Here is a 12519-nt window from a genome sequence, read left to right as displayed (position 1 = left end):
AGCTACAGGACAGGACAAACTAATGTTGATATTTCTACAAAGAGAAAGTCTACACTATTTAGTGCTCTGACAACCTTGCTGTATCTTGAAAAACATATCAGATAAAGAAGCCCCCCAAAATTTTCTTTCTTAGTTTTCCATTTCATATTGTTTTGTCAAGTCAACTGTGACTCATTAATATCTCTTTTCCCTAGGATTTGCTGGCACACCTGGATATCTTTCTCCAGAAGTTTTACGTAAAGATCCTTATGGAAAACCAGTGGATATGTGGGCATGTGGTAAGCAATTATATTTTGAAGCAAATTTTGCGATATGCTACTGTCTTAGTCCATTCGGCCTGTTATAACAATCTGTCATAGGCCAAGTGGATTAAATAACAAAAATATGTTATTTATTTATTTATTTAGAGATGGAGTCTTGCTCCTTCTCCCAGACTGGAGTGCAGTGGCACAATCTTGACTCACTGCGGCCTCTCCCTCCTGGGTTTAAACGACTCTCTTGCCTCAAGTAGCTGGGATTACAGGTGCGCACCACCATGGCTGGCTAATTTTTAAGTTTTTAGTAGAGACAGGGTTTTACTATGATGGCCAGGCTGGTCTTGAACTCCTGACTCAAGTGATTCACCTGCCTCAGCCTCTCAAAGTGCTGGGATGACAGGTGTGAGCCAGCATACCCAGCCACAAAAATTTATTTCTCACAGTTATGAAGGCTGGGAAATTCAAAATCAATGTACGAGCAGATTCAGTGTCTGGTTAGATCCTGTTTTTAGTTTTGTAGAGCTGTCTTCTCTTTGTGCCTTCACATGGCAGAAAGGGAGAGAGGGCTCCCACAATCTCTTTTATAACAGCATTAATCCCATTCATGAGGCCTCCATCCTACTAAAGGCCTCACTTTCCTTCCTTCCATCATATTAGGAGTTAGAATTTTAACACATGCATTTTGCAAGGGGTGTGCCCTTGCAAAATATTATCTGTAGCAACCACAATTTTTATAATTTAAAATATAATTTGACAACCCCTAATCAAAAAATCTGAAATTTAAAATGCTTCCAAAATTCAAAACTTTTTGAGTGCCAAAGTGATTGCCACATGTGGAAAAGGCTGCACCTGACCTCCTGCGATGGGTTGCAGTCAGACATGTCAAAACTTTGTCTCACACACAAAATTATTTAAAATATTTTATAGAATTATCTTTATGTGTTTAGATGTGTATAAAACATAAATGAATTTCATGTTTAGACCTGGGTCTTGTCCTCGATTTATGTATGTATAAATACTACAAAATCTGAAACATTTCTGGTCCTTAGTATTTTGGATGAGGGATACTCAACCTGTAATATCTTTTAAAATGGAAAATGATACTCTCTGGTGATCAACTTAGAGTAGAAGTTCTCAAACCTCAGTCTGCAATAAGATCACGTGGAGAGGTGTTTAAATTGCTATGTTTCCGATTCAGTATATCTAGGGTAGAAACATTTACCTTTTTAACAAATTCTCAGGTGAGGCTAATGCTGCTGTTTCCTGGAACACTTTGGTAACAGGAGTGTGGAGCACTGCTCCTAGCAGTTATGCATTTATGCTGCTATTTTCTGAATGTATCTAACCAGTCCTTCCAATCAATATTATGTTTGCCCAAGACACTTGACAGAGATTAATAGTGAGCTACAACATATCAGAAAATAATGAAATTGACCGTTCTATGGAGACAAAAGTCTTATTTAGGCCTCTATCAGCCACCTCAAATCAAAAACATATCCTGTGCAGGCCCAAAGACATATAATGGGGAGGATTTCCACCCACAGTTTTTATAATGGAATTTTTATGTTTCAACGTATGCTTTGAATACAGGAAAGACTGAAAGGATACTGCAGTAGTACCCTACTAAGATTATCGACACAAACTAATCACCTAAATCCCTGACCCTATGTCATTGCTACCACTCTACAAGTAGATATTTACCCAGCTATCATAATTTGACTTTAGTGTGCTGCAGACAGATTTAATGCCTTTGGTGTTTGTCAGCAAGCCTGGAAAAAGTTGATTTAAAAAACTTTACTTGATTCTGAAAACAATGTTTAGACTTGGTTTTAGTTTAAAAAGTTAATAAAATCATTATGACTACTTTATAGTGATAGATTATTCCTCATTATATTTCTTGTCAGCTTAACCTGTTTGGCAACAACTTGATGTTTGATCTTAAACTGATTGGATCTTGGGCTTTCAGAGTTACCTCCATGCCTGGGAAGGCAGTGGTGAAATAGGGGACTGTATTTATAGTCTAAACTCCTGGGGTCGAGTCTTTACTTTGTACCTACTAATCCAGTCTCTTTAATATATCTGAGTTGGCTTCTTTACCTGTAAAATAGGAATACTTAATCCTCATTGAATTGTGGGTCAAATGCAGTGCACTTTAAAGGAAGACATTTGACAATTGCTACGTAATTAATGGGTAAGGTCTTAGGAATGCCCCAAGCTCTGTCTTCCTCCTGCCTACCTGAGAGAATCTTCTAAGTATGAACTCTAAGGCATGAGCTCTAAAATGCCTTTGAATTAGAGCATTGTCGCAAAATATCTTTGTTCTAATCTAAATGTTAATGGCAGATAACTCTGATATTTTCCTTGCAATAAATCAGCTCCCAGCATACATAGATCTGTTTCTGCTGATGAATTTTAAAAGCAGAAGAGTGGCCTGAGACTCGGGCAGATACAGATAGGTTTTGTGAAGGATACAATCATATTTTTTGAAGTATTTTTAAAATATGATAGAGCTATATTTTTGTAAAGCTGGGGGATTATGGCTAATATGCTGCACTTGGACCTTGAACACCAAAGGGATAATATGGCATACAATAATCAGTTACCAGGGAAAGCAGGACTCAGCATAAGGGAAATTTCATACTCTTTCTTTGCCAACTTCATCAAAAGGCCTTTTCCAGCCTCTTCTGCCTTTGTCTTTATCTCTCCTTGTTTTCCTAATTTCCTTCCTATTTTCCACTTTTTTTTTCTTCATCCCTCCCATCTACTTCATAGGTAACCAGTATGTATAATGGTTAAGAGAACACACTTAGGCCAGGCACAGTGGCTCACACCTGTAATCCCAGCACTTTGGGAGGCCGAGGCAGGCGGATCACAAGGTCAAGAGTTTGAGACCATCCTGGCCAATATGGTAAAACCCTGTCTCTACTAAAAATACAAAAAGTAGCCAGGCATGGTGGCACACACCTGTAGTCCCAGTTACTTGGGAGGCTGAGGCAGAAGAATTGCTTGAACCCGTGAGGCGGTGTTACAGTGAGCAGAGATCACGCCACTGCATTTCAGCCTGGATGACAGAGCAAGACTCCATCTCAAAAAAAAGAAAAAAAAGAGAGAGAGAGAACACACTTAGCTTCTCAGTTCACTTGCCGTATGACTTAATCCCTGTGTCTCAGTTCCCTCTTAGAAATGGAGATCATCAAAGTTCCTGCCTCATGGGACTGCAGAGAGGATTTTTTAAATACAATAAGTGATAGTTATCATTGCTATTATTATATGAAGTCTTTATTTATAAATGATGTTTCTAGATAACTAATATATAGCATTATAGTAGACTTAAAAAACAAAGTGTATTACATAACTGAGCATTATTGGTGTGATTATTGGCAGAATGCCCTCATCTAATGACCTGAATACCACATTCTCTTTCTCCCTCTCTCTGCTTTCTTTCTTAACTTCTAAATTATTTTATCTTGTTTTATTCTGTAGAAGGTGTTATTATGAACAGATTTCACAGCTTCTGAATAACATTTCATTCTAGCAAAGAATTTAAATAAATTATTCATTTGTTCTCATATCAAAAACATTTCTTCATGTTTCAAATGTGTCACCATAAGAAAAAGATAGACAAGTGAGGTGACAGATATGTGAATTAGCTCTATTTAATCATGCCACTTCATAAATCTATACGTATCAAAACATCATATTAGACCCCATAAATGTACTCAATCATGATTTGACAATCAAAAAAATATTAAGAATTTTTTTAAATTTTAAAACCATTTTTTTTAAATGTATAAGTTTTATTGGTGTTGAAGAACATCAGATGTATTAAAAAGAAACACAAAAAGCTAATAGTTTATACTAGGGACTCTTCTCTCGCTGTGCAGGAAAATCAATGATGAAACATATACAGGCATACCTCAGAGATTTTTTTTTTCTTTTTTTTTTGAGATGGAGTTTCACTCTTGTTACCCAGGCTGGAGTGCAATGGCATGATCTTGGCTCACTGCAACCTCCGCCTCCTGGATTCAAGCAATTCTCCTGCTTCAGCCTCCCAAGTAGCTGGGACTACAGGCGTGCACCACCATGCCCAGCTAATTTTTGTATTTTTAGTAGAGACAAGGTTTTAGCATGTTGACCAGGATGATCTCAATCTCTTGACCTCGTGATCCACCCATCTTGGACTCCCAAAGTGTTGAGATTATAGGTGTAAGCCACTAGGCCTGGCCACCTCAGAGATATTTTAAGTTTAATTTCTGGTCTCACGATAGAACACATATCAAAATAAAGTGAATCACACAAATTGTTTAGTTTCCCAGTATATACAGAAGTTATGTTTATACTGTAGTATAGTCTATTAAGTATACAATAACATTATGTCTAAAATGCACATACCTTACCTAAAAAATACTTTGAAATAGCCAGGCATGGTGACTCATGCCTGTAATCCTTGCATGTTGGAAGGCCAAAGCAGGAGGATTCCCTTGAGCCCAAGAGTTCGAGACCAGCCTTGGCAACCTAGGATGACCCAGCTATACAGAAAGAAGGAAAAAAAAAAAAAAAAAAAAAAACTATGTTGCTAAAATACCATCATCATCTGAGCCTTCAGCAAGTTGCATTATTTTTGCTGGTGACAGGTCTTGCCTCAGTGTTGATGCCTGTTGACTTATCAGGAGGTTGGGTAGCTGTGATTTTTTCTGAAAATAAGGTAACAATGAAGTTTGCCACATCAATTAACTCTTCCTTTCATGAAATATTTGCAGTACTCACCAAAATGTGGCACAGAGACATGAATTGATCCCAAGTTGTTGGGAAAACGGCACCACAGACTTCCTCAAGCCAGGGTTACCATAAACCTTCAGTTTGTAAAAAATGCAATATCTGCAAAGTACAGTTAAAAAAATGCACAATAAAACAACATATGCCTTTATATCAAAATGCTCAGATCCTGCATGGGTCCTCTGCTTTAGCAAATTTGTGGTAAACACAGGCAACTGCATTTTTAATAGCCTATGGTATCAGAGTTTGGATTTACTGTCTTAGGTTCACAAAACACACCATGTTCAATTTTAATATCACTTTGGTAAATTTGAGTTCACTTGGCTCCTGGCTTGTCTAAGTACATTTCTGTAATATAGTTCATATATCTAACCTTTTAAAATAATGGAATATCTTATAATAGTGAGATTTCATGTCTGTGAAATGTGAGAGAACTTATAAGGTAGAAGCTCTAACTTTCTTGGCTGGAAGAGGGAAGAAGAATAGGTAGTTTCCATCTGTTTTCTGAATTATATAAGTTTTTTTAGCTGTTAAGCAAATATTAGGTAGATACTATATGCATACATATGCACATGTGCACATACACACACACACACACACACACAGATATCAAGAATGACTCTTTGGAAATGTATAGCCATAAGGCATCTCACAGATTTTTAACCCAATTTTGCCACCTTTCGTCTTGCTGTATTCTATCCTTTCTTCACATGATAATATGCAAACAGCCAAATTCCTTTGAAATGAGCCATGCCCCAGTTGGAGCATGTATGTGCCACCAATTTCCATTTCTTTAGACTGTGTGGAGCCCTTGTCTAGAAATGCACTTAGGATCACATAGCTATGAAAATGTTTTAAGTGTTCTAGTAATACATACTTGGGGGAAATTACTCCCACTAGGAACATTATAATATATTCTTTGGTTACTCCCTCCCAGTCATTGTTGTGGGGTTTGGAATTGTTTTACCATTTTATTATACATCACCTTACTCTCGTGACATGAAAGTAACATTAATTCACTTTATTTGTAAGATTATGTACGCTTCCTCTTTGCCATTGTAATAACCACCACAGTAATGGACACACTATTCAGTTGCTTTTAGGTTGTGGCTTATCCTGAGGGGAACTCTTTTCCAGCCATTCATTTGCGCTCTCTCTTGCCAATTAAATAAGAGACTAATTTTCAAGAGTAGACACTGAGTTGAGTGGTAAAAAATGACACTACTCAGAAAACAAAAGAAATGCATAACAAGCCATTTAGCAGAATGGCAGCTAGCCTTCTATATGAATCAAACTCTGAACCCTTATTACAGCAGAGCAGAGTGAAGCATGGGGTTGGTATAATGATTAAAACAAGGCTGTACACTATTTTCATTAGAATCATGCAATTATCTGCATACAGGAAATCTCAAATACCAATACCTTGCCTTTGTGAGCTCACACAGAGTATGGTCTGACCTGTACTCTCTCTTTAGAAGCAACTAGCCAATTACTGAAAAGCAAATAATAAACATTAATGAAGCAAGAACATAGCTTTGTGTTCTGCCATTAACAGCAGTAAATTGAGTTTTATGACTTAATTGTATGTATAACTGCTTCCGTAATTTCCTAATGAAATGAGGAAATGTTTGTAGATGTCGCTGGATCACTAATTTCTAACAGTTTCTTCTACAATTTGGCCTAAAAATAAATAAATAAATACAAGCCTATAAATATAGGTTTCTCTCCACTCTATGTACATATGTGTTGTCTTGCTACTTTTCTACCTTACTTAGATATCACTCTCAACAGTTACGAGTGATAATAAATTAGTGACTGTCACAGAATATACCTTATGGAATATGTTTCTTTTTTTCTTGTGTGTTGAATTTAGGTTCAGCAAAGATATGTTTTCTGGGGTTTTGCCTTTTCATATTCAGCTGGGATAAGTCATTTTCAGGTACTTTAATAACGTTGAAATCCCAAGCCTACTGGACATTCTGTTGCTATAACCAGTCCTGGAATTATCTTATACTTGGCCAGTCACAGATAGGCTCCAAATTAGAAGGCTTTCTGCCCTCTTCCATTATTACCCACATCTCCAGCAGTCTTCAGTTCATGTAGCCTTATTCCCAATCATAGTCTTTACCAACATTTTCTTACTCTGAACTTATACACTGTCTTAAATTTCTCTACATTTACTATGTCTGGTTTCCCCAACTTGGTATTTTTCAAACTGTGAATCATAAACCACATGATTCAGAGTGACCTAAAGTACAGCCTCCTGAGATCTACCTCAGGACCATTGCATCAGATTCTCTGGGGTCACAGGACCCAGCAATCCCACTTCTAGTTGTATATCTGAAAAAACTGAAAGCAGCACCTTGAAGAAATATTTGTACACCTGTGTTCACAGCAGCACTATTCATAGCAACCAAGAGGTGGGAGCAACCCAAATGTCCACTGACAGATAGATAGCTTAAACAAAATGTGGTTTATGCATGTAATTGTGTATTATACAACCTTAAAAAAGAAGGAAATTCTGTCACATGCTACTACATGGATGAACCCCAAGGACATTATGCTAAACAAAATTAGCCAGTTACAAAAGCACAAATAGTATATGATTCTACTCATATGAAATACTAAAACAGCCACATTCATAGAAATGGAAAGTAGAAAGGTGATTACCAAGAACTGAGGAGAAAGGGATAGTTAGCATTTCTTTGTGTATAGAGTTTCAATGTTGAAAAATGAAAAAAGACTGAAGATCTGTTTCATGACAGTGTAAGTATACTTAGTACTACTAAACTATTCACTTAAAAATTGTACCTCTGGCTGGGTGTGGTGGCTGACACCTGTAATCCTAGCACTTTGGGAGGCCAAGGTGGGAGAATCACTTGAGCCCAGGAGTTCTAGACCAGTTTAGGCAACATAAAGTGTGATCCTACCCCTAAAAAAATAGAAAAAATTAGCCTGGCATGGTATCACACACCTGTAGTCCTAGGTAGCATATACCTGTAGTCCTAGCTACTCTGCTTGAGAGACTGAGGAGCGGAAGATCACTTGAGTCAGTGAAGTTGAGGCTTCAGTGAGCCATAATCCTGCCACTACATTCCAGCCTGGGTGAAAAAGAGTGAGACCCTGCCTTTTTTTTTTTTAATCCCATTTATTTATTTTATTGCATTTTAGGTTTTGGGGTACATGTGAAGAACATGCAAAATTGTTGCATAGGTACACACGTGGCAGTGTGATTTGCTGCCTTCCTCCCCATCACCTACATCTGGCATCTCTCCCCTTGCTATCTCTCCCCAGCTCCTCACCCCCACCGTCCCTCCCCTATTTCCCCCCAACTGACCCCAGTGTGTAGTGCTCCCCTCCCTGTGTCCATGTGTTCTCATTGTTCAACACCCGCCTATGAGTGAGAACATGTGGTGTTTGATCTTCTGCTCTTCTGTCAGTTTGCTGAGAATGATGGTTTCCAGGTTCATCCATGTCCCTAAAAAGGACACAAACTCATTGTTTTTGATGGCTGCATAATATTCCATGGTGTATATGTGCCACATTTTCCCTATCCAGTCTATCGTCGATGGGTATTTGGGTTGGTTCCAGGTCTTTGCTATTGTAAACAGTGCTGCAATGAACATTCGTGTGCACGTGTCCTTATAGTAGAACGATTTGTAATCCTTTGGATATATACCCAGTAATGGGATTGCTGGGTCAAATGGAATTTCTATTTCTAGGTCCTTGAGGAATCGCCACACTGTCTTCCACAATGGTTGAACTAATTTACAGTCCCACCAACAGTGCAACCCTGCCTTTTAAAAATGATCCATTTTATGTACTATTTATGTATTTATTTATTGAGACAGGGTCTGGCTCTGTTGCCCAAGCTGGAGTGCAGTGGCACCATCTTGGCTTACTGCAACCTCTGCCTCCCAGACTCAAGTTATCCTCCTACCTTAGTCTCCCCTGTAGCAGGAGCTACAGGTGCACACCACCACACCTGGCTAATTTTGTACTTTTTGTAGAAACGGGGTTTTGCCATGTTGCCCAGGCCGCTCGCAAACTCCTGAGCTCAAGCAATCTGCTCACTTTGGCCTCCCAAAGTACTGGGATTGCAAGTGTGAGACACTGCATGGGGCCTTTTTTATGTACAGTTCAATGTCATGTGTTTCAATTTAATGTTAGGTATTTTTTTTACAGTAGTTTTTAAAAAACAGATTCAATGAGAGAAGGCTCAGGAATTTGCATTTTAACAAGCTCTCCAGGTGATGCTGATGCAACACCAACGCTAAGCAACACTACCCTAGCTAATTGCAAATTCCTTTAGGAGAGCAGTTTTTAGGATTATTACAGGATATGGCAGAGGTTGCAAACAGATGAAGTCTTAGTTCAGGCTGCTATAACAAAGTCGCATAGACTGTGTGGATTATAAACAACTACATTTCTTTCTTGCAGTTCTGGAAGCTGTAAGTCTGTGATCAGAGTACCACCATGGTCAGGTCAGGTTTTGGTGAGGTCACTTTTCAGGGTTACAGAATGCCAACTTCTTGTTGTATCCTCACCTGGTAGTGAGGGTGCTAGCTAGCTAACTGCCCTCTTCCTAAAAGGTGCTATTCCTGTTCATGGGACTCATCCTCATGAACTAATTATCTCCCAAAGGCCCAATCTCCAAATACTATCTCACTGGGATTTGGATATCAACATATGAATTTTGAGAGCCGTACAAACATTCAGTCCATTGCAGGTGGTCTGCTGTCTTAGCCAGATATGTGGACATTTTATTCTTAGGAGTGTTGACATTAATTATTTAACTTTATAATTTATTAGCAGGTAATTTCTATAAAAAATATCTGTTTCTAGCTTCTCTAAAATAATAACGAACAGGTGATGCAATGCTCTCATTCTTAAATACTAGTTGTATCTGTCAGACACATGAACACAGCTGTGCCCCTGGTAACCGCCCCCCCCCCCATATACAGTACAGGTGCAGGCCTTTATCTCCCTGCTGCCAGAGGCCTGTCAGTTTGCCACTCCTACTACATGGCATAGATAGTTTCCATCCTCTGCAACATGCCTTCCTATCTTGCTGGCATTGATCTTCTGGCTATTTGTTCTACCCGTTGTTGGCCATTTAGGTCACAGAGTGTTAGTTGAGCACTTTCTCTATTTGAAATGTATGATGATTTTCCATTAATGGTATTACAATAAGGTAAGAGAGAGCCATACTTGTCACTCATGTAATTAATTGTGTATTTCCAAATTCCACATGCATTTTGCCTGTAAGCGTATAATGTACCCCTTTGTTTACTAAGAATACTCAGTAACTGTCTTAGATTTTTCCATTAACTTCCCACTGTTCTCAGAGTCGTCTAGCATTCCTTTTTCATATCTCCTTTTCTAAGAAGAACATTAACATGATTGTAGGTTTAACAACTTTTTTGACATTAATTTTTATTAAAATCAATTTTTAATATTCTTGATGATGTAGTCTTTCTACCTAATTATAATCAATGCTTCTCAAAACTCTTATTAACTGGACATCTCTAGCATCTCCCAAGCACAGATATATACATAAGATAATGAAGGCTCAGCCCTGTGACGCCAGCAGGATGAGCAACTGTCATGGACTTCATACTGCTAGGAAGCTCCATAGCCACTGATGAGACCAGAAGTGGCATGATAAACAGTACAAGAAAGCCCATCTGGGCACAGCCCTGAAGGCCAGCCCTTTTGGAGGTGCTTCTCATGCAAAAGGAATCATGCTAGAAAAAGTAGGAGTTGAAGCCAAGCAGCCAATTCTGCCATTAGGAGATGTGTCAGGGTCCAGCTGATCAAGAATTATAAGAATATCACAGCCTTTGTACCCAATGATGGTTGCTTAAACTTTAATGAGGAAAACGATGAAGTTCTGGTTGCTGGATTTGGTCACAGAGGTCATGCTGTTGGTGATATTTCTGGAGTCCACTTTAAGGTTGTCAAAGTAGCCAATGTCTCTCTTTTGGCCCTACACAAAGGCAAAAAGGAAAGACCAAGATCATAAATTTTAATGGTGAAAACACTGTAGTAATAAATTTTCATATACCAAAAAAAAAAAGATAATGAAAATTAGTTTTAATATCTATCTTTATATGGAACCAACTCTATCAAAAATAGTTTTAACTTTTTGTCATGGAAAATGTGAAACATTAAAAAGGAGAAAATGATATAATGAACTGATGGCTAATCTTATTTCATCTGTTTCCACCCTTTCATTCCCCACTCCAATATTATCTTAACCAAATTCCAACGTTGTATCAATACAGCTGTAAATATTTTAAAGTGTATCTCTAAAACAAAAGGACTCTAAATATGACAGTAACATTAGTTTTAAATTTTTAATTTAATATTTAATAAAAGTTTTTAAAGTTTTAATAATTATTGCTTAATATCATCAGAATATGTAGTCATTTTCCTGTCTTCAAAGAAACCTGTAGCTCCAAGAGAGCACATGTAAGTGCTCAGTCTTGGTCTCTAGATGCTATTTACCATTAAAGGGAACCAAAACTTTTTGTAGTAGCAGCTGATTTCAAGTTTGGAACAGGAAAAAAGCAAAATAATCCAGGAGCATCTTGTCATACTACAAAGGAAACTATTATGGACTGCAAGTTTATATTAACAGATGCAGGAGCCACCTGGAGGAGGCTGCCACTGGCCAAAGATGGGGCAATTGAGAATCAATAAGAAAAATAACAGTAATAGATTGAAATACATCACGTATGTTTAAATCCAGGAGTTGGTAATGATAATCAAAATTCAACAGAAGTCCTAACCTTTGGGGGATGTTAGGGAGCCAATGCATTGTTTTAAAAACTGGCTAGTAAAGAGGAAAATAAAAAAAAATAATTAGTCTGTCTTTCCTATATGACCTTTATCTTAGGCCAACCAACTGGATAAGGAGTAAAATTTTCTTAGTATAAAGAAGGCATGATATAATTAGAGTATCATCATTTTGTTTTTGTTTGTTTGTGAGTCTCACTCTGTCACCTAGGCCGGAATGCAGTGATGTGAACATGGCTTACTGCAGCCTTGAACTCCTGGGCCCAAGCGATCCCCACACCTCACCCTCCCAAGTAGCTGGGATTAGCTGTGCATTCCACCACACACAGCTAAGTTTTTCTATTTTTTGAAGAGACAGGGTCTTGTTATGTCAACGAGGCTGGTCTTGAACTCCTGGGCTCAAGTGATAGCCAACATCAGCCTCTCAAAGTGCTGGGATTACAAGTGTGAGTCACCATGCCTAGCCATCATTATTTTGCAACCCCAGTAAAATTATGTAGGCAGTGATCACCAAAGGCTGCCAATGTCATGAGAGATATCCAACATTTGGAGGTGACACCATCACCCCTGAAGTGTTCTTATAAAAAAACAAAAAAGACTTCTTCATTGACTTTTAATGATTTTAGTACTTTAGGTATATGGGCATAGAAAAAGAGCTGGGTTTTGTTTTTTTTTTTTCCCCCCT

The 12519-nt window shown here is 38.1% G+C and overlaps 1 protein-coding gene and 1 pseudogene across 33 annotated transcripts in view; both read left to right on the top strand.

The window, feature by feature from the left end:
* The window catches only part of CAMK2D (calcium/calmodulin dependent protein kinase II delta), a 313396-nt gene that overhangs the window by 237691 nt on the left and 63186 nt on the right, over positions 1-12519 (top strand). For all 32 annotated transcript variants that reach the window (XM_037732181.1, XM_037732133.1, XM_017510373.2 and 29 more), the window contains one exon: positions 195-278. In XM_037732181.1, the coding sequence (XP_037588109.1) occupies positions 195-278 (84 nt within the window). The remainder of the gene's footprint in view (positions 1-194; positions 279-12519) is intronic.
* LOC108290655 lies at positions 10583-11112 on the top strand (annotated as a pseudogene). Its single transcript, XR_001819654.1, has one exon. The product of XR_001819654.1 is annotated as a 40S ribosomal protein S23-like (transcript).

Source organism: Cebus imitator, unplaced genomic scaffold (assembly GCF_001604975.1).
Source record: "Cebus imitator isolate Cc_AM_T3 unplaced genomic scaffold, Cebus_imitator-1.0 Scaffold17, whole genome shotgun sequence".
Lineage (NCBI taxonomy): Eukaryota > Metazoa > Chordata > Mammalia > Primates > Cebidae > Cebus > Cebus imitator.
This window is presented reverse-complemented; position numbering and strand designations above follow the sequence as displayed.